This window comes from Perca flavescens, chromosome 3 (assembly GCF_004354835.1).
Source record: "Perca flavescens isolate YP-PL-M2 chromosome 3, PFLA_1.0, whole genome shotgun sequence".
Taxonomy (NCBI): domain Eukaryota; kingdom Metazoa; phylum Chordata; class Actinopteri; order Perciformes; family Percidae; genus Perca; species Perca flavescens.
Window position 1 is genome coordinate 19,843,713 of NC_041333.1, and position 21,564 is coordinate 19,865,276.

The 21,564-nt window shown below is 40.7% G+C and overlaps 1 protein-coding gene and 2 non-coding genes across 4 annotated transcripts in view; all 3 read right to left on the reverse strand.

Moving 5' to 3' along the window:
• Positions 1–21,564, reverse strand: part of fchsd2 (FCH and double SH3 domains 2) — a 76,240-nt gene that overhangs the window by 52,832 nt on the left and 1,844 nt on the right. For both annotated transcript variants that reach the window (XM_028572603.1, XM_028572604.1), the window contains exon 2: positions 17,695–17,792. In XM_028572603.1, the coding sequence (XP_028428404.1) occupies positions 17,695–17,792 (98 nt within the window). The remainder of the gene's footprint in view (positions 1–17,694; positions 17,793–21,564) is intronic.
• Positions 2,235–2,308, reverse strand: trnat-agu (transfer RNA threonine (anticodon AGU)). The gene has a single exon. It is a non-coding gene; the product is annotated as a tRNA-Thr (tRNA).
• Positions 4,056–4,129, reverse strand: trnat-agu (transfer RNA threonine (anticodon AGU)). The gene has a single exon. It is a non-coding gene; the product is annotated as a tRNA-Thr (tRNA).

Genomic DNA, 21,564 nt, shown 5'->3' on the forward strand with positions numbered 1-21,564 from the left:
ATTTTTTTTGTCATTAACACATAAAGGGAAAATAGGTGGACAGCTGGAAATGAAGCATCGCTAGCACAAAAGTTAGCATTAACTAACGTTAGCTTCACACTAGCTGGTGTTTTTACACCAATTTTAGTGTCCAGCTCAAGTTTTTTGACTTTAACGTGTAGTGGTCTTTGTTAACCTCTGTTTGTCAGAATGACCATAACTCGACAGTGGCTGCCTGCAGCCGTACAGCCTTATAAATGTAAAACATTATAGATAACTAACATTGCTAGTGTTACCTTTTCATGGTTAGTTTAAACAACATAACTTGTCCTGGTCCGCTTTGTTAATCAATCAATCAATCAAAGCTTTTATTACGGACACACACGGTCCAGAAAACAGACAGTAAGACATACAAATACAAAAAGACAAGTTAGTGTATTCTGATACTTAAGTTAGGCTGTGGTAGAAGCCTTCAAAGTTTGCCCACTTGGCATATTTTGATTGCCAGCTTTGTCCAGCTATCCACCTATTTTCCTTTTATGTGTTAATCACAAAAAAAATGCCACTGAGGGGATAACGTCGCAAAGTATCTATTCAAAAATGCTAATATCTTTCACATGTCCTACCTGTGGGCTGGTGCCAGTGAATACTGTGGTGCTATAAGTCATACATGGAAGTGGGAGAAGTCATTGTTCCTGCTGAACTGCACAATCTGGCACAGTTTATTGCTCTTATAATGTAATTGGTACCATTTGTTGTCCAAAACATTTTTTTTAAATGGAACTTTGTCACTGGCATCAGTTTAAGTAAAAATCACATGTATATAGTGGATAGAAAGCATTCAGTCATAGTTCTCACAGTAACACCATTTCCTGAAGTCAACATGACAGAGGAGTCTTCTGCCTTCGTTGTTAGGCTGTCACTCATAATGCCACGCCCCTCTGAGTTGAAGCCACGCCCCCCACGCCAAATCAGGGCCAAAAGTCTCAAACCGAAAAAAAAATATCTGAAAGTGAAAAACAGATCTGAAACCAAAAAAAAAAAGATTTGAAGCCGTAAAAAAAAGATTTGAAGCCGTAAAAAAAATAACTTTTGAATCTGAAAACATGAAATGTGGAACTGAAAACAAATATAAAAGTGAAAAATGAAAATTTATAATTTATTCAAAATAATTCCAGAATTGAATCTATATTTTATTCAAACTGAAAGAAAAATTGGTACACTTATTTTTAGTTCAAATACATGGTTTTATTTTTTCCAAGTTTTGACCAAAACTTAAATTTTCAATTTCAAGCTTTATTTTTTCAACTATATATATTTTTTTCGAATGAACAAAACATTTGGCCCCGATTTAGCTCCATATTGGAACAGATTTGTGTCCTCCGTTCCAAACTAAACTAGATCGGCAGTGACAGCCGTTTTTATTCTTTATGTCAAAGTCAACGTGCTGCAATACAGAGCCCTGACGAATACAGCTCTGTCATGTATGGAGCTTCTTGTGTGCAACAGAAATATATAGCCTACTATTTCAGAGGTTAATTATCATTAATTGATGTCTAACCATTCCACAAACACATCTTTTAACCTTCTTTCAACTTATAGCGGACCATGTTTGAGGCATAAACACTCTCATGAGCCTCCAATGCCCACTTTTTTCAACCAAAATAAAGTGATACCACCATAGAAAGGGGTTTACCGGCAATCCTGGCGCAGCTGTCTGAATAAATGATGACACCTCTTTAAGAAACACTGCAATAGATCAATTGTTGTAAAAATATATATACTAAACTTACAGCCTTATTCGGCTGGGAGTAGGGCTGGGCAACTTATCGCTCTTATATCCATATCCATAGCCATATGAGGCTAGATATTGTCTTAAAAGTTTGGATATCATAATATCGCAATATGACGTGAAGTGCTGTCTTTTCCTGGTTTTAAAGGCTACATTACAGTAAAGTGATGTCATTTTCTGTTCTTTTATTTGCCTTTACCCACTTGGTCATTATATCATATCATTATATTTTCTCCATATCACCTAGCTCTATTCTCAAGTCATAGCAGTAAAGCAGCCTGTGTCCCTGAGTTGTCCAGTGTATTCTCATCCTAAGGATAAATTAGGGTCAAGCATTGTTGTTACAAATCATATGCTCCAGAGACACCAATGCTTAAGTACAATGGAACTGAGAAGTACTGCTATTCTACAAGCACCTCTAGCGAAAACTCAGGACGACTTCTGTAAACAGCACTGTGTGAAAAGGCACTGCTGGGATTTGAACCCAGGATCTCCTGTTTACTAGACAGGCACTTTAACCAACTAAGCCACAGCGCCCTGTAACCCCTCATCGGAGAGCACTGTTTGAATCGCTTATCAGTTGGAGCTAAACATTCCAAAACCCAAAGATAGCATGTTGATACTCCAGATTCCAGTGACTGCAATTGACTGCTTATGCCTGAAATCATACGAATGTTCCTGTACACAATCCACCACTGGAGTTTCATATTTCAGTTTTGATACAAGACTTGAGCTGACTGTAGAAAAGACACTGCTGGGAAAGGCCTCCTGCAGTTTATGAGCAAAGTCCCATGTGTAAAAACTCATCACTGCCAATGACCTCTGGATTATTTTGGAACATATGTTATTAGTTACCTTATCATTTACGTAAGAGTATGGGCATGTGTGACATAGGGAATTATTGTATGAGATGTAATTCCTCATTGAAGGTTCAGTAGAATTGAGTTAGAAGAGAAGTAGAATTGTGCTGACTGTGGAAAAAACACTTCAAACCCATAAATACAACTATTAGCACTTCAATGAACTTGTGTCTTGAATTTGAGCTAAGTTCCCACTAGAAGACTTCTCCGGAAGTCTCCAGTTTGCTCTACTACTCACACTATACAACTTGCTATCTTGTCTTCTTTTAACATTACCTGAGTGACCGGCGACAGGGGCTCAGACACTACTAGATCTTTTACCAGGAGGAATCCCAGAGTCTAGCCTCAAAACTACGTTTTTGTGACGAAAACACAAACTGTGACCAGGGATTCTTGGATTCCCGTGAGAAATAAGCGCTCCGAGTTGTTGGTGGATGATCTGCAGCGATAAAACAAAGAGGAAAAAGAAAGAGCAAACAAAGGCGCTTTTAGGGGGTGTTGACACACACGTTCACAAAATAGCCTGATTCCACACATCTTTACTATTTATAGCCTGTTTTCTCTCTGTGCAACAACAACTTTGGTCTGTGTTGCAAATGCACCACATACAGTAAAGCACAGGCGACCCCTCCCCCTGGTTTCCCCTTAGGCCGTGTCTTGCGCTCTCATTGGCTGTAGCTCTTGAGATGTGCGCACGCAAGTGCAGAGCAAAATATGATTTGCCTCCGATACAGGGCTATTGTCGGGGAGCTCCAAAATCAGTCGGCATTAGTGTGATCTTTTATTATCATGACTTTGCGTAAATATACACGCCACTTTTATAAAGCCAAATGGCGTGTTATTGTACACATTTTCAGCTATCCACGTGTATGCCTACGCTGTATACAGCTGATGTAAACATACCCACCACGTGGCCTCGCAACGTTGCGTGTTATCGCAAAAACGCGACGTACTATTTTTTCTTTAAAAATGGTTGGGTTTAGGAAAAGAACACAGGGAAAGGCTTTAGTAACAAAACAGTGACAAAAACACGGAAAATAACGACAAAACAACTTGCAACTTGTAAAAAAATGGTTGGGTTTAGGAAAGAAACATTGGGTAAGGCTTATTAAACAAAAAAATAAAAAAACGGCTGAAAAATCGCCACACACGGGACGCGAACCCGGCTCAAAGTCCTGTGTTTTACCCCCCCCAACCTACCTCCTTACTCAATCCCCCGTTCCTTTAAACTACTCGCTACGGCGGAAATTGACTCGCAATGTAGGTCAATGGCGGCCGATTTGCGTTGATATACACGCAAAAATGCGATTATGCGTCTTGATAACACACAAAAACGGAAGATAAATTGGCGTGTCCTACATACGCCAATTCATGAGATCAGTCTGTAATACAGCATTAAGAGACATTTGGCAAGAAAGTATTAAAGGCACTGCTGGGATTCGAACCCAGGATCTCCTGTTTACTAGACAGGCGCTTTGACCAACTAAGCCACAGCGCCCTGACACTGCACTGCTTGATTAAGCCATAGTACTGGACTTACAAGACGTTTGGGATCTACAACAAGAGATAGAACTTATTTCTGAGAGTAAGCTTTGTTTTGGTTTAACCTGTAATCTTAAATCTGCCAGAGTCGGCAGATAAAGCTGACGCTGATTAGGCTATCTGAAATGAGGTCGGAGAAACAATGGAATATAACGTATAAATCTTTAGGGTCTGAAAAAAGTGGGCTGTGACTCAGTCACTGTACTTGAACTGAAGTGATTCAATTTTAGTAACTGCAACTGGCATGTGGCAGTGATATGAGTCTAGGAAACCAATCAATTTGAAAGTATTTAAAATTAAAGTTTCTTTCATCATCTACACACACACATAGGTTAAACTCTCTAATCTTGGGTTCTGTCACCAAAACACACACATGCAGTACATTATGCAAATATGAATTCTGGCTCTCTCTCCCTTTATGCACAGCTCCATAAATAAGCTTTTCCTGCTTTGGTATCTTAATACTGTAGTCAGGGTCCAAAATTTACTTTTTTGTCCACCAGCCAAATGGCTAGTGAATGTTCAAATTTTACCAGCCACTCAATAGATAACCATATTTTTTTGGCTGGTGAGTGAAGCACATCCATCAGCCACTTGCATATTTTACCAGCATTTGGCTGGTAGATGGTGCTAATTTTGGACCCGGACTGCAGTATACTTGTGTATCAGTAAGGGCCTCTGGAACACGTGTAGACAAACACACATCCTCATCCTCACTGGGATCTTTGGACATGTCTAGGCTTCTCATGCAACCATGGTGACACCACAGCAGAGACCTCATATGTAATATATGCACACCCAATTACCAGCTAGAAATATCTCACACACACTACCCATCTTTGTGTGGTATTGTGTGTTTCTTGACACAGAATGAAAACAAACAAAGACGTCTTGAATGGTTATTTTGCTTCAAATTTTAGGTAAGTGTAGTAAGTTAGCATATACTGTACGTCTCATAAAATGCTTGTCAGTCAGTACCTCTGTACTCCTTATGGCCCTGACACACCAACCCAATTTTTGGCCGTCGGGCAGTCTGGCGAGGTCAGTGACTCGAGTCTGTTCGGTGGCCAACCTGACTCGTTGGGTCGGAAGGAGGGCAGTCGGACTCAATGACCAATCTGATTGGTGGAGTGCTAACCCGAAATGACGAGCGGGATGAGCCTGACAAACGCCTCTCAAAATCTGACAAAAATCTTTTAAACTGACCTTAACGCCATTATGCCTGGTGGTAAAATCCGGGAGCAGCCAGACCCACGTGACGCGTTTGTCCAATCAGCTGCCGGTTTAAATTTTTTTGGGCAACAATACAGATTAGCACCGCCTGCTGCTATGGAGACGTATTAAGTCTCACGCACACGCAGAACATACTCGCTTTTTTGACCAACTCGGGGAGGCAGACTTCCTTTTCTGCTGACGGTTGGCCGTCGGGTTGGTGTGGTGTGTTGGTGCTCTTATACTTGCTTTCCTCACTCCTTTTATTTGTTCTGCCGACAGTCTATTTCCATCTATCCTTAGAACCTCTCCATACCCTCCCTCCTCCTCCGCATTTCTTCCTGACTCTTATCCCTTCCTCTTTGGCGTTCTGCACACTGGTTTCTTGCCCTCTCTTTCTCTACTATTCCTTCGGTCTTTCCTCCCTCATCTTTCTCTCTACTCTGCCTGCCCGTCATTTGTGTACGTTGGTTAAGTGTGTCGTGCATGAGTCCAAAAGCAGTGTCAGCATCAGCTGTGCATGGAGACGAAACAGGGAAAGAAAATGACCATTACCTCTGACAGCAAATACTTAAGTGCTTAGGAGTGGACACAAAGTGTATATTGTATGTGAAGGCAGAGAGAGAGGGAATGATCAAATGTGGGAAAAGAGCTAAGATCAATGGTTTACAGGACACAGCCTGAGATCAGCGACAACAGGATAAGCAACATGAGTCACAGACAGAGACAGAGGTGGAGGAGGGAGGTCATGTTTTCACACTGCGTGATCACCACAAGACACAATAGAATGCAGTTTTTCCACTCTAAGACCTAGCAGGCATTTGAACAAAAACATTCACTATTTTATTTCATTTCAGAATACAATAGTTACGTTGCAAGCAACAAGATTGACGTAAGTTAACTACTATAAGTTAATTCTTGAAGGGCCTGTGTGCTAGCATTAGGGTTGCAAAATTCTGGGAATTTTCAAAGTTGGAAACTTTCCATGGGAATTAACAGGAATTAACAGGAATTAACGGGAATAAACAGGAATAAATTGGATATTTGTAATATTGCTTGTTATAATACTGTTAGTCTATAACAGGGAACTTAAATGTAGTTGAAAAACATCTTGCAGCATAATCTTGGTTAAAACAACCTGATTTAATACAACTTCAGTTGAATGGTCTCCCTATATTTGTCAATGACATGCACGCACACGCACGCATTAATCAGCATAGGCTACTACATACTTGCCAACATTTAGTTTTTAAAATAGCTAAACTTTCCATGGAAAGTTTCCGGAAATTTACCTGAAAATGTCCGCCCCTTTGGAACCCTAGCTAGTAGGGGTGTGACGAGATCTCGTTGTACGAGATCTCGCGAGATTAAAACGTGATGAGATTTCTCGTCGAGGTGAAAAGTTGTCTCGTGAGGCGATGCGATGTCAGCGTGAAATTACTATTGAAGATCCCCCTGCCACTAACTACTGCACGCGGGTGCAGTAGTTAGTAGAGAGCTGTGGTGGTGCTGTAAGTGTTTTTGCATAGTGCTCGTGTTAGCCGCGGTATACAGCATTTTTTTCTTAGAATGTTTACATATTGTGTTCGTCTTGTCTGTCACTCTTTCGCCGTTTATTATTTCCGCAGGAAAACCAAAATGTTGCCACACAAATGATTTAAAAGTGGCAGGGGGATCTTCAATAGTAATTCCACGCTCCATCACGCTGACATCACATCGCCTCACAAGACAACTTTTCACCTCGACGAGAAATCTCGTCTCGTTCTCGTGAACCCAATCTCGTGATGTGTCTCGTTGAGTAAGCGTCTCGTCACACCCCCACTAGCTAGCATTGAAGGAATTAGCTTTATACAAACCCAAATCAGTTGCCATTGCTCTGACAGGGACTACAGTGAATTGAACATAGTGTTAATTTTCTATCTAAAAAAAAAAGGCAGGAATCTCTGTCCGTCCATGCACAAAAGGCTCTGTCCAACCTGCATGCGCATCACGTGCAAAAGAACAATACAAAAGACGTGACCCGCAGCACCCTAACGTACACAGAGCACACTGTGTATTATCATTCAACCTACTTTTGTGTGACTAAACTAGGGCTGCCCCCTGAATGTGACACATTTATTATTAATAAACGGTGAGTAAAACTAAGCAGATGCACAATAAAGTTTGAAAAAGCGATTGAGGCCAAGCAATCGGTCCATTCCGAACAGGTACATTTTGAAGGGGCACTGCACTAGTTATACAAATCCTGAAAATACTGCTGTGGCAGATAGGTTAGGTAACAATGGAAAAACAGACCAAGAAATATCGTATAATATTAGGGCTGTGAATCTCATGATTTAATACCAATTCTTGGGGTCACAGTTCGATTCAAAATCGATTCTCGATTCAAAACAACTCCTGATTCAAAATTGATTCAGCACATAGGCATGCTACTTTCAGGATCTAATTTCAAGTTTCAAGTTATTTATGGTCAGATGCACAACAATTACAGAAGCATTCCCAAAGTCATGGTCATTGAATATCTTGGGTCTCAGGCTCCCTCCAACAATGCTAATTAAAGTTGTACAAAACAGAAAATCACAAGTAAAACAAAAAAACTTAATGAGAATCCAAGACATAAAATAGTGCAAGTTAAAATATAGGGCTAAACATAATAAAATAATAAACCTCTACTCCGGTCTGCTGTGCATTAATAAACGCAGGGTGGCAAATTATGGCATGAAAGCAGATAAAAGTGCGTACAAGATTATAGTCTTTATATTTGAAAAGGTTTTATTAACTCATTGCAATAATGTCAACACGCAAAGGCAAATCTAAGACAAAAGGTAACATTTATTCATGTTAAACTTACATTTACTATGTAAAAAAAAGTTATATTTGATCTGCAACTGTGTATTCAAACTCAAAATGAGCACCCTCAAAGTAACAAAGCAGCTTATGAATTATTTTCATTGAAGCGGTCTCCACTCTGCTGTCACATCTCTACCTTTCTTAAACAAGTAGGATTCATTGCAGGACTGTTGTATTACATTGCATTAGATTGTTAGGATGTTCATACAGTATTTTTCTGGTATATCATTGTACCAGACAGTGATGGAGTACTTGAGTCCTGGACTCCGACTCAAGCCCGACTCAAGTCACTATTCTCTGGAATTGTGACTCGACTTGGACATGGGCACTTGTGACTTGGACTCAGACTTGAGAGGATTTATGAAATTAAACTAGAGCATTCATGAAATAAAACTCAGAAGTTGGATGAAGTTTCTGCCTACTTTTATGTGTAATAGGTCATGAAAATGTGATATAAGACGTTGACATATTCAGTCTGTAACTGTTTCAGCTGTTTCATCCTACGTAGACTCAGATTCGAGTCTGACTCGAGTTGCTCTTCTCTGGACTCGTGACTCGACTAGGACTCGATTTCAGGTAATGTGACCCGACTTGGACTTGACTCTGACTCTTCTGTGGTGACTCGGACTTGAACACTGGGGACTCAAGACTCGACAGTTGGTGACTCGACTACAACACTGGTACCAGATACTGTAAAAAATGCTTCGCGGGACATTTGTGTAACAGATGAGGTTATTACGTTTTATACTTATTTGAACTTCTTATTTTAATGGGCCTATTTATTATCTGACTGCCTTGTACTACGGGTATTACTTAAACAGAAACATGTTTTAATGGCAAATCACCATAATTGTTTCAATCATACAGTTTAATGTTACGTAAGTCACAGCCAGTGCTTCCTAAAAGGCATAGTACATCTTGCCTCAGCTATCGGCTTAGGATGTGACACTTGTATTTGCATCTTAAAATAAATAAAGTTTCAGTAGGTCATGGTTGAAAAAATGCCTTGGACTCATTTTGAGACAGAAAAAAACCTTCATCTCATATCGTCATCTTCTTTGTCATTTCAGCCTTTCAGATCCCCCTGGGTCTAGTATTAGCTGGGGTCCTCCTGTGATTTTGAATAACAGCAGAGGCTTTCTATGCTGTCATCTTACCAAACAAAGAGGCCACCTAATTATATTAGCAGGGTGTGTGAATCAGCATTGCATTAATTTGGTTCTTTTCCCCCCAATGAGTCCTTGATTTTCTGTTCTTCTTTCTAAATTATGGAGGCATTAATGAAGACTCTGAAAGCATTTTGGGTTCAAATTGGGAGGCTCATCTAGCTACTCAGCATGGAGACCCATTATGTTTTAATGATATCTGCAGATAGTTCCTAGGATTTGGTCAATACATTTCAGAGAGATAAATTAAACCCACATTGAATTTATCCCATGCAAATGTGCCACCCAAAACACTAGGGCTGTGCTCGATTAAAGAAATTCTTAGTCGACTAACACTCATTCAATTGTATTGACTAATCGATTAGTTGATTTAATCGACAGATCTGTAAATCTGAGTTTCTCCACAAAGAGTCATGCAAAAGCACCACTTTAATTATTGTGTTTACCAGAGATGTGCTCGTCCGTTTCTTGGAAATAAGTCGTTCAGCGTGTAAAAAGCATAAAACATGACTAATTGATTAAAGAAATCTAAGTTGACTAAGACCAAAACGACCGATTAGTCGACTAATCGACTAACGGTAGGGTTCCACACAGCGAAACACCTCGCGAATTTCGGCCAGCAAAAGTTTGCCTGGGGGGCGTGGTCGCGAAAACAACACGCAAGACCGCAAAATTTTTTTAAATGTCCCGGGCTGTCAGAAGACAGGGCGGTAAAAATGCACAGCAGCAAACCATCAGTAAAATGTTAGCTCATAAATGCTCTGGTAACCTGGCTATGTAGCCTAGCTGCCTTGCTATGCTTATAATGAAATGCAATGTCCGAACATGCTAGCGGGTGACCTGTCGGCTAGCTGAATCATTTTGAGTGTTTAAGCTATCTACAGTTGTCTATTTGGTGGTGTGTTTGCCCTGTTTATGTTCGTGTGACATATAAACAACAATCCGTTTTGCTACAAGCGTCAATGTTCGCCAACAAAACATGTAATCAAACAAATGCACAACAAAAGTAGTCTAGCTAGCTGGCTACCTGGCTAGGCTACAATGAAATCCAATGTCCGAACATGCTAGCGATTAGCCTGTCGGCTAGCTGAAAAGTTCGAGTGTTTAAACTAACATATACAGTGATCTATTTAGTGGTGTATGTGCCCTAATTAAGTTTGTGTGTCATATAAAACACAATTTGTGTTGATGGAAGTACCGATGTTCATGTAGAAACATTTTAATCACATCAGAATTTTCATGATACGGCGCTGATAACCTCCGCCATCTTGGTCAGACTTTTTTTGGAACTCCCGCCTCCAAACACAAACACACGGACCTGATTGGTTCTCGAGTGGTCCTCATTTGAATAAAGTTAAACTTTCGTCAATTTTATTTCGCTCCCCTCTGCGATTCGCTCTGATCTTGCTCAATCAAGGCGAATTTCGTCTCCATTCAACCTCAATGAGAGCAAAGCAAAATTTTCAAGACGTAGGTGTGGAAACCTACCGTAACAGGTTTCGCTGTGTTTAAAAGTTTAACTTTATTCAAATGAGGACCACTCGAGAACCAATCAGGTCTGTGTGTTACATAACACAACAATTAATAACCCACAACTAACTCTCTTTAAAAGGATAAAACACCAAAGCATTATAACAAATTGAGACTTAAACAGTTTCTAACACTAATCATTTTACATTTACAAATGTAGCTACACCGCCGAATGGCATGCTGGGTAACATTACAGCTGCTAGCCTAGCTAGCCAGGTAGCATAACAGTCTGTTAAGCTGGGAGAGGCTCCGGTCGCTACTGCACATTCAAGAACCGAGAAGAAAGTTAGCTATAGGATGAAGAAAGACCGGAGATACACCAGAACAACGTGTGCTCAAGAGAGGAGCCATCGGTTGTTCCCAAGTTTTTTGTTTCTAACAAATCGGATATAATTTAACCACTGTTGTTGCCCGTCACTCTAACGTTACTTGGCCGTGCTAACGTTACCGTGCTAACATTAAAGACCTGTCACTTCAAGCATGCAGAGGAGCAACATTATGAACGCAATCCACCTCCGGTCCCACTACAGACCGTTGAGAAAGACGGATTCAGAGCAATGTTTAAAACACTGGATTTAAGATGTCTCGCCTCGCTGAAATACGTCCGCCAACCTGCTAACATTATTATATATATATTATTATTATTATTCAAACAGCGAAGGAGGCTGACAGCGGAGCTACGGTCAGTCGCCCACTACAACCACACTACAACCTAACTTACCTGTGGCCAAGGTAGTGGTTATACAGTACTAGCTTACAACTATTTTGTTTTGAAAAGGGAAACAATGTTAAAGTTGTTTGTATGTGTATTCATTCGATTTGAGTTTATTTAACTACTTTGCAGTTTGCATAATACAAATAGTTTAGCTTCTGTAACTGTTTCATGGATTCCCCTTCATATAAAATTATTGTATAATGTCGTGGAGCCAAACCCTTTAGTAATAAAAGCTTTTAGTAAACATGACGACATTAACATGTTTTTTGAGATATTCTATGTACTCCTGACAGTAGAATAAGCCATTATAAACCTATATAAAGGTGGCCCATTATTATTTATATAAATTTATTTTAAGAAGTTTGATTACATTATATTTTCGATTTGAATGCACAGTTGTTTTTTAAATAACAAATAAATAAAAATTCAATATATTACATCTATGTTATTTAGTCTTAGTTAGGAAAGTACTGTTTAGTTAGGAAGGTCTGGTGCCTTTAGTCTCTTCCATATGGTGGAAGGAAGGTATAAGGTGGAAGGTATACAGTTTATTATTAATTCAGCAACGGTATCGGATCGGTATCGGGTATCGACAGATACACAAAGCCCTGGCATCGGTATCGGGACTGAAATAGTCGGATCGGTGCATCCCTATATGTCACACAAACTTAAACAGGGCAAACACACCACCAAATAGACCACTGTAGATAGTTTAAACACTCAAAATGATTCAGCTAGTCGACAGGTTACCCGCTAGCATGTTCGGACATTGCATTTCATTGTAAACATAGCAAGGCAGCTAGGCTACATAGCCAGGTTACCAGAGCATTTATGAGCTAGCATTTTACCGATGGTTTGCTGCTGTGCATTTTTACCGCCTTGTCTTCTGACAGCCCGGGACAGTTTTCGCGACCATGCCCCCGAGGCAAACTTTCGCTGGCCAAAATTCGTTTGGGGTTTTGCTGTGTGGTACCCTACCGTAAGAGAGAGAAGCCCTACAAAACACAGCCATGGGGGGTAAATTCCCATATTACATCACGGCCACAGTTCTAGTCCAGTGCAGTCCAGGCATCAGCTACAAAAACCGGCACGCTCATCCTTTGTTTTCTCACTACTGTCATCTCCATGATTGACGATGCTCTTTGTGGATTATTTATAATGCACACTCTGTCTAGACTATGGTAAATTACATGCACTTGACTTTGCAATTTGGCTCCTAGTACTCGGACACGGAGGGGTGAATTGTTGTCAATCTCCCCCATATCACGCCATTCATGAGAACAGATTTAAAAATGCAGTGCTACATGGTAAAGCATACAATGCCTTTTGCAAAAGGCAAAAAGGCCATCAGGAAAAAAGGCCTTTTTGCAATTTGATTTCATTCACTGATCCACAGTTTAAACTGATATAACACAACTGTAATACTGAAATTGTGTTACAGCTTCATTATTGTGTTCTGCATAAGGAAGGGCAAGTAGGTGTCTAGAAGCTAGCTGTGTTGTGTGTGTGTGTGTGTGTGTGTGTGTGTGTGTGTGTGTGTGTGTGTGTGTGTGTGTGTGTGTGTGTGTGTGTGTGTGTGTGTGTGTTGGGGCAGACATAAGGGTATGGGGGATTTAGCTGGATTGAGGACACCAAGTTGACTCCCTGAGTCCACCAACTTGTCATCATTTTCTCCTCTCTCTCTCTCTCTCTCTCTCTCTTATCCTCTCTCCTAAAACTAGTCCAGCTAAAATGCAGTCCCAGAGGATTAAATACACTTCCCTTTCTTTCTTTTTGTCCCCCCCTTTTACCTGTTACAATTGGTAAACAGGCTTAATGCACTACAGCTAGCAACGTTTGTGCATGTGTGGTTGAGCGTGTATATTTATTAAAGTCAGCCTGTGGATTAATTAGGGTAAATAACATCAGAGCAGATTTTGGGATTCAAGAGTTAACATTTACTGTAGGCTTTAGGCAGGAAAATGTGTGTCTGTCAACAGAGTATGCGTTTCATTATGTGACCACAAGTTATTTAGTTGACATGACGTTCGCAAAAGTCTAGCCAAATGATCTACATAGTCTACAAGTTCACGTAAAATATTTCAGTGTCATATTTTCAGTTCAGACCCATAAAAAAAGGTGGGTTTTTTTTAACAAAAAGGACAATATCCCCTAATTACAGTACTGTAAATGGCCCAGTGTTAGCCAACTGGCTAGCTTCCTACTGTAGTCTATTCACTGACTGTTTGCAGGCATCATTGCGGTTATCAACTCTGCATTCTGACCCTGGATGGGGAAAGGTCAATACTTGCTGCTCCCTGTGGAAATCACTGCTGCATTAGTCTTGCATTGTCCACACAGCATTCCAGGATGGGAGAGAAATGTGCTCTGGTTTATTGGCATTTTTTTAAACCAATCACAAATCGTCTTTGGCGGCAATGAGTGCCGCACGGAGCCACGGTGCCGGTGCAAAATAGCCTCGGGAAGGAACTTCTTTTGGTGGAACATGTGTACGTTCACGGGGGTGAACAGGTAAAAAAAGTTGTCAACAGTTAGCCTACGTTATCTCCTTTTTAGCAACAGTTTGCTTTATTTGCAATCGTTTCTTAAAAAGCATCAAATGTCTTAAAATTACATTACAAAAATACAGCGCATAGACGGTACCGTAGAATAACGTTACGTGAAACAGCGATTTAACGTCACTACTCATTTTACATACAGTTTAGCAACAAAACAAAATGCTGAGGGAACATTTCTACGTTTTCTCATGTTGGTTTTGAGCGCCATGCATCCCCACTAACCTGGAAAACGTTTTTAAAAAGTAAGTGAATACAGCGTGTGGCTCGAATACAACATCTACTGCAGCGGGGAGTCCGAGGCAGAAGGGCCGCGCAATGTGCTAACGTTAGCTTCTTCTCTCATCTGTGGTCTGATAAACAGTAAATCACAGTCACACAGGGCTGGGCCATATGGAGAAAATCAAATATCACGATATTTTTGACCAAATATCTCAATATCGATACAGAGACGATATTGTAGTGTTGACTATTGGTGCTTTCACAAAATTAGATTTTTGATAAATAATCATCAGTAATGTGGATATAATGACTAAGTGGGTAAAGGCAAATAATAGAACAGTTACAACAGTCTGGTAAGTTCAGAAAATAACATCACTTTACTGTAATCCAGCCTTTAAAACCAGGAAAAGACAACACTTATGCCATATTACGATATAACGATAAATCTAAGACAATATCTAGTCTCATATCAAGATATCGATATAATATAAATATATTGCCCAGCTCTAGCGTCACATTTCACGGGATCCGCGTGAACGCAGTTTTGATGGTAAATCGGTCGTCGAGGCTTTCGTCGCTGTTTGTCACTCTACCTGAAGAGAAAATGCTGTACTCGCGCGGTTGTTTATTCACTGCCACTTTGTCTGTGTTACCGGTCTGTATTATTCTCCTGCATGTCATTCTGCTATGTTTGTACTTTTTGTTTCTCTGTAAGCATGCTGTGTCCATAACGTAGCTCCTGTTTGTGAGAAAGAATTTCCTCTTGGGGACAAAGTCTGAAGTCCATTTAGTTGACATGACTTCGCGAGTGATGACGTCCTGTCACTGTTCCAGTTATCGGCGGTGCGCAGCTGCTAAATGTATGAAGCGGAAACACCGGAGTGTTTAGCAAAATTGTCGACAGTTATTCTTCTGTTGATCGACTAATCGACTTATGATTTCAGTCATATAACTTTCACATCAGACCAATGACAATAGAAAGAATCAATAAATAAACAAAATGTCCCATTTTCTTCCTGTATACTTCTCATGTTGCGTACATGTAATCTATTTTTGTCCATTGAACAGATCATTAATTTCAGTGGTATTGGTGAAGACAGTTGACAGTTTGGCCAGCTGATGCCTTTTAGTACCTCAGGTACTACTGAAAAGATAGCTAGTTCTAACAAGAGTAATGGTGGTCAAAATCCGTAGTATTGAACGGCCATCTTGCTTCTGATGTGAATTTGAGGTAACCCCAACTCTTCTGATCTTAAATGAAAATCTTATATCCATCTCTACAATAAAGTCAGATCAGTGCCATACTTCACGAAACTATTGGGGCCTCGGGGCTAGATTTATCAAGCCGTTTGCGCCTGTTTCCAGGCGCTAATTGGTCGCAAAGACAGACGTAACCGATGCGGGCTATTTACAAACAGGGCGCACTTGGGTAAAACCGCAGATTGTCTGCCACATGAGCGAGAAGAGACAAGTTGCGCTTTCAATATGCGTTCGTGGGAGGGTCGTGGGGAAAGTGGGAGTTCCACCCGAAAAGGTGGGAGGATAAGCGCAAAGTGCGCCTAATTATATATTCCGTGGTATTTACAAAGACAGTCAGTAAGAGCTCGTCTCTATTCTGCGGGGGAAATTCTCCGCCTCTTAAAAGCAGGTCTAAACCAGCCGCAATCGAGTTTCCTCGTAGACCTTTATGCCGCTGGTGAAATGGCAACAGTAATTTGAGCAAGACGAAGACATAGGCGAGGCTGAAAATATTTTTAACACAAGAATCACACTTTGTCAGTGAACACAACATCATTTAGTGTTACAGATCAAGCAGCCATGCAATGTTAGAGTTACTGGAAGAAATCAAAGATGAAATTGAATCACCCACTCAGCATTCACATCCCATTCCAGCAGTTGTTAAACTCCTCGTTACATTAGAAATATTGGCATCAGGATCATTTCAAACAGCAGCAGTGGGAATATCGCAGTCTGCACTCAGCCATATCATAGCACAAGTACCGCTTCGCTACAGCGCAATTTACGGTATAGTGGGCGGAGAAAGACACTGATTGCTTGATGGGTGTCAGGGTTGATAAATACTACGCAAAATGTGGAAGCATAGCGTGCGCTATTACCGAACTCGCATAAACAGACGCAGCGCAAACTGCGCTAGTGTTAGTAAATTAGGCCCTCAGTGTCTTGGCCAAGGATACATCGACAAAGCTGATGCTTGTCGCCGCAGGGGGCTTCAGATCTCCCAATGTAAAGGTGGTCTCCCTAAACACTGCACCACCCTGCTGCTCCTGATTTTACCACCAGGATAATGTGTCATCAGAAATAATTACAAAACATCAAAGGCTAGAGGAACACACGAAGAAAACACTGCAGGCTGCGTCTATCAAACATGAGGATGACAAGGCCAATTTGAAGATCTGTACCCAGTGGCATGTAGCTCCATCCCTCACTGACTAAAAGAACTAACATTGGCGTTATATGCTTAACTTGGCTCTCCCACAAGTGAGACCGGGGCCGTGTTCACTCTCCAAAACCCAGCAGCAACAAGGCAATCTGTTCTTAAACAGCTGGAGCTGCCCCCCAAGAGTGAAAAGGAGAAAAGAGAAAGGGGGGGAGTCTCAGAGAGAGGAGAGGAAGTGTGAAAATGAGAAAGGGATGGAAGCAGAGAAGCAAAGAGTATAAGACAGTCTGCTGTCATAAATGATCAATGCTTAGTCAACACAGAAAAAAATGAGAGCGTGTGAAAGAACCAGGGTTTCCTCCCATTGCCAAATCCAAAAGGGAAAACTGCCAGAATCGCACACATCATGAGTAAACAGAGCTGAGACTAAATGAAAAAAGAGAAATATGTAGACTGACAAAAAAAATGTCAGAGCAAAAGAGACAGAAACAGCATGGAGAATATGACGGCGAGATACAAAATGAAATTTGGAAAAGAAGAAAGAGAGGAAGAAAGACAAGAGTCGGAGAGCAGGAAGAAGGCAGCAGGAAATTCCTTCGTCATTTTCCCCAACCCTATGGCCTTCTCAAAAAACTGGAATATGACAACCCTCCTCCTCCTCCTCCTCCTCTTTTTCTTTCTAATGCCACTCCTCCCTCACTCATTAGTTGTTTCCTTCCTTCTTTCCTTTTGTGCATGGCTGTGTCCATGTGTGCATGCTGTGCACAGCATATCGCGGTCACATGACGACTAGAATTAAAATCATCTGGCAGTTGGCGAGTGTATTCTTCAGGATTGTGTTAGCACACGCATGCGATACAGACGTGTTCATACCTCATGTCTTCCAGCAGGTCATATTCAGTCTGGTATTTAAAGTGCAGTCTTGTCATCTGCTCTGTGTGTGTGTTTTTCAGCTCCTGTGTCACTTTGACCTGGAGGAAACAAGAAGACACGTCAAGTAAAGGACTGGTCATGTATTCGTCCGTCTGCTGTGCATGGGTTGTTTATGTAATAGCTCAAATTCACCTTCAGAAAACCCGCCTCTACAACAAATCCTTCCACATTGATCAAATCAAATCATGAGATATACAAAGTGAGACTATGGCTGTTATAGTACAGCTTAAATGTTGCCTTTACCTGGTCATGAAAGAGTTCACTGAACTGTGAATGCCTCTACCTGCCTAAGAATATTATACACATTAATAATTTATAGTTTTTTTTTCTCAGTGACATATATCACCCACCCCTACTTGGATTAAATGTTGCATGAAATCACAAAAAGTCGCACACTATTCTGACAAACGCAGTAACGTAATCCAGTATGACTGTAACAAACAAATATTTCCTTTATTAATTTATTTGCTGATTATTTTTTCAATGAATTGTCAGTCTATGAAAAAATAGTGACCTTGGACTCTAACAAGTCAAAGATGTATTAAAATTAAATTAAATGATATGCAACAGCGATTAAAATAAATGAATATTTGAATATAATGACTGGTTGTAGTCATACATAAAATGTGTGTTTTCATCCCCCAAAGTTCACTGAATGCAAAAAATATTAAGAAAATACTAGTTTCATCAAGTGCACTGATAAGGTGAATCAAGGTAAAAATCATCATTAGGCCTATTTTGTTGTGATTTATTTCATTGAATCCATATCTGTCACAAAGGATCTGATGGAGATACTGTGTCTGTGTGTGTGTGTGTGCGTGTGCGTGTGCGTGTGCGTGTGCGTGTGTGTGTGTGTGTGTGTGTGTGTGTGTGTGGTTATGCGCATATCTCTTTATCTCTAGTTTGATGTTGTTTGGATTAGAAATGCAAAAGATATCGGTTAATATCAGTAAAATAAGCACACATTGTCTCTTGCCGCTGGCCACTCCCCCTCTCACACTGCATTCACACTGACTGAGCACTAATGGTGCGTTCTTTTTGTCCACCGAAGTCGATTTAGGAGTTGTTTTCCGGAGTTACGAACCGGAAGTTGCAAAAATAACGACACCAAAGTCGTCTGAACTCAGAGTTCAAATACCGCCTGATTAGTTATTTAGTAGCTTGTGCAGCTGAAATTGGCTAGAGACGCTCGGTTGCTATATGACAACAATGGCTTTAAGCCGAGCCTTGAGCAGAAAGCAGAGCAGTAGCCCAACGTTAATGTTAATCAAAAAGTAATTTTCATGTATCAAACTGTGAAATAAAGGTGTGTAATATGTCAATAACTAGGTGAATAGAATCTTAAATGTTACTAAAAATGTTACAAAAATCCATCTTTTCTCCGACTCGTAGTATTGTGTGATAAAAAGAACGCAACAACCCACGGTTACTTGTTTTCCGACATGGATGTGACGTCACACTCGAGCTACTAGTTGCGATTACAAGACAAAAAGAACGCACCACACACACACACACACACACACACACACACACACACACACACACACACACACACACACACACACACACACACACACACACACACACACAGGTTCTGGTGGTGATTAACTCAGATATGTGCTGTTTAGCTCTCATAACGGGCCAGGTGGGTAGCACACTGCCATGAGTCCATAACGCTAATGTCTGGTTACTTCACATTTTCATTGTGATATTTTGTGATTACATTCTGAATCTGCAACGTTCTCTGTCAGGTAAATCAGTAAGTTAGTAGGAGGGTATACAGGGGAGTTGCATATGAAGTGGTTTGGGGTCCTTCTGTAAGTCATTTTGGGGTACAATTTGGTTTTGATGAATTCTACAAGCAGCAATACCACAGGCCAAGCAATCGGACGTTCCAAACAGGCACATTTTCAACGGGCATTGCACTAGTACTTTTAACAACTCATAACAGTATTTAGGAGCAGCAGACAGACTCCATGTGCAATAGGAAAAGATGCTAATTGTATCACCTCACACGAAAATTAATTTAGGTGGTCAGACCGGGGGCTATAACCTGCACTCATTCACACAGCCTTGTGCAAAAACAGACAGAGAGCTCATCCTTAATATGTGCATGCGCACGCGCACACACACACACACACACACACACAGACAGACACACACACAGACACACACAGACACACACACACACACAGTGATGGTCATTGTGTATTGTCGAGTACATTCCATCAGCTATTCACCAGAGTAACAGTGGGCAAATTCATGACTGTTCTAGACAAAACAATCAACATAAAAACAAAACACACACACACACACACACACACACACACACACACACACACACACACAACTCTCTCTCTCTTTTCTTTCATGTGCTGTGTCTTTGAAGATAAGGGAGGGAGGGGTTCATTACATTATCAGGGCAAAGTGACTTCACTTAATTTCACCTTCTATCACTCATAGGAAACCACAGGAAGACAGAGAGAGAGAGAGAGAGAGAGAGAGAGAGGGGGGGGAAACAGCAAAGGGTGGCAAGAGTTTTGGGGAGACAAAATGAGAGGAAGAGTGGCAAAGGGAGTGGTTGGGCATGAGAAGAGAAGGGAGGAGAATATGAAGGGTGAGTAAGTGAGAGTAAGTAAGAAAGAAGAGAGAAAAGAAGATGGTGAGACTGAGAAAGAGAGACGGTCAGTAGGGGAGAGTGAGAGTGAAAAAGATGGGATATGGAGATGAGGCAAAGAGAAAGAAATATGTTTATTAAAGGTCACGTTAAAGGAAAAGAGCTCAGGTGGCGTAGCCTAGTGGAAGCTGATGCAGCAGATAGGTCTGTACTGCTTAAACCAAACATCCACACATATTTTATAGTGATTCTGATGGATACATCCCACCTGTATGAGAAAGTAACAAAAATACTTAGCAGGGTTGGGTAATATGACCTAATATATATATCAAGATAAATTAACAGATTTGACATGTCCAGTGCATATGTATTTCCTTTCTCATGATAGCTCGCATCTGATATGTTTGTCCTCCTGTTTGATTACAGTATGACTAGGTAAAAATACTGGACTGTTGGCTGATGTGTTAGTTGAACTTTTGGGAAATATGGCCTTCATTTTATGGAGCGATGTATTGCCTTTTAGCCTCATTAGCAGCCATCTTTAATTTAGGCCACATAAAACTAACATATGAGAGTCAAACCAGCTCAATCTGTAAGCAGATGTGCTGAGGACAGGCAAAACACTAAAGGGGCTGCATGTGTCGCACTGGGAGAGAAATTATTAGTATCCAAGAGCCAAATACTAATACACTATGGCTGTGATGCTGTGGGCTGAGTGTATTGAGTGTGCCAGCCACGTTGGCAAGGGAGTAACTGACAGTATTTTGCTAATAAATTATGTTTTATTCTTCAAACTGAATGGGAAAGACACAGCTGCAGACAAATGAGATCTTACAAAATGAATTAACCGTAATGGTGCATTTGATCACACACAGTGGAACAAGTAGGGCTGGGTACCGAATTCAACACTTTTTGTGCACCGACCGAATTGCCTGTAAAGTATCGAGTATCGAAAAATGCCTTGTCATTCAATACCCAATTTCACTACCTTCGGAATAAATCTCAGTAAGTAAATAAATCAGTAAGCCAATAAGCATGCAGCATGCTTCTACCAAGATCTAATCATGTTTGTGATTGGCTGTCTAACGTTACACATCGCAGAGGCATGCATGAAAAACTCTACGTTACGCACAGAGACTGGGCTCACGTAGTAGGAGCTGGAAAATGAAAAGAGTTATGCAGTATTGTGTAAT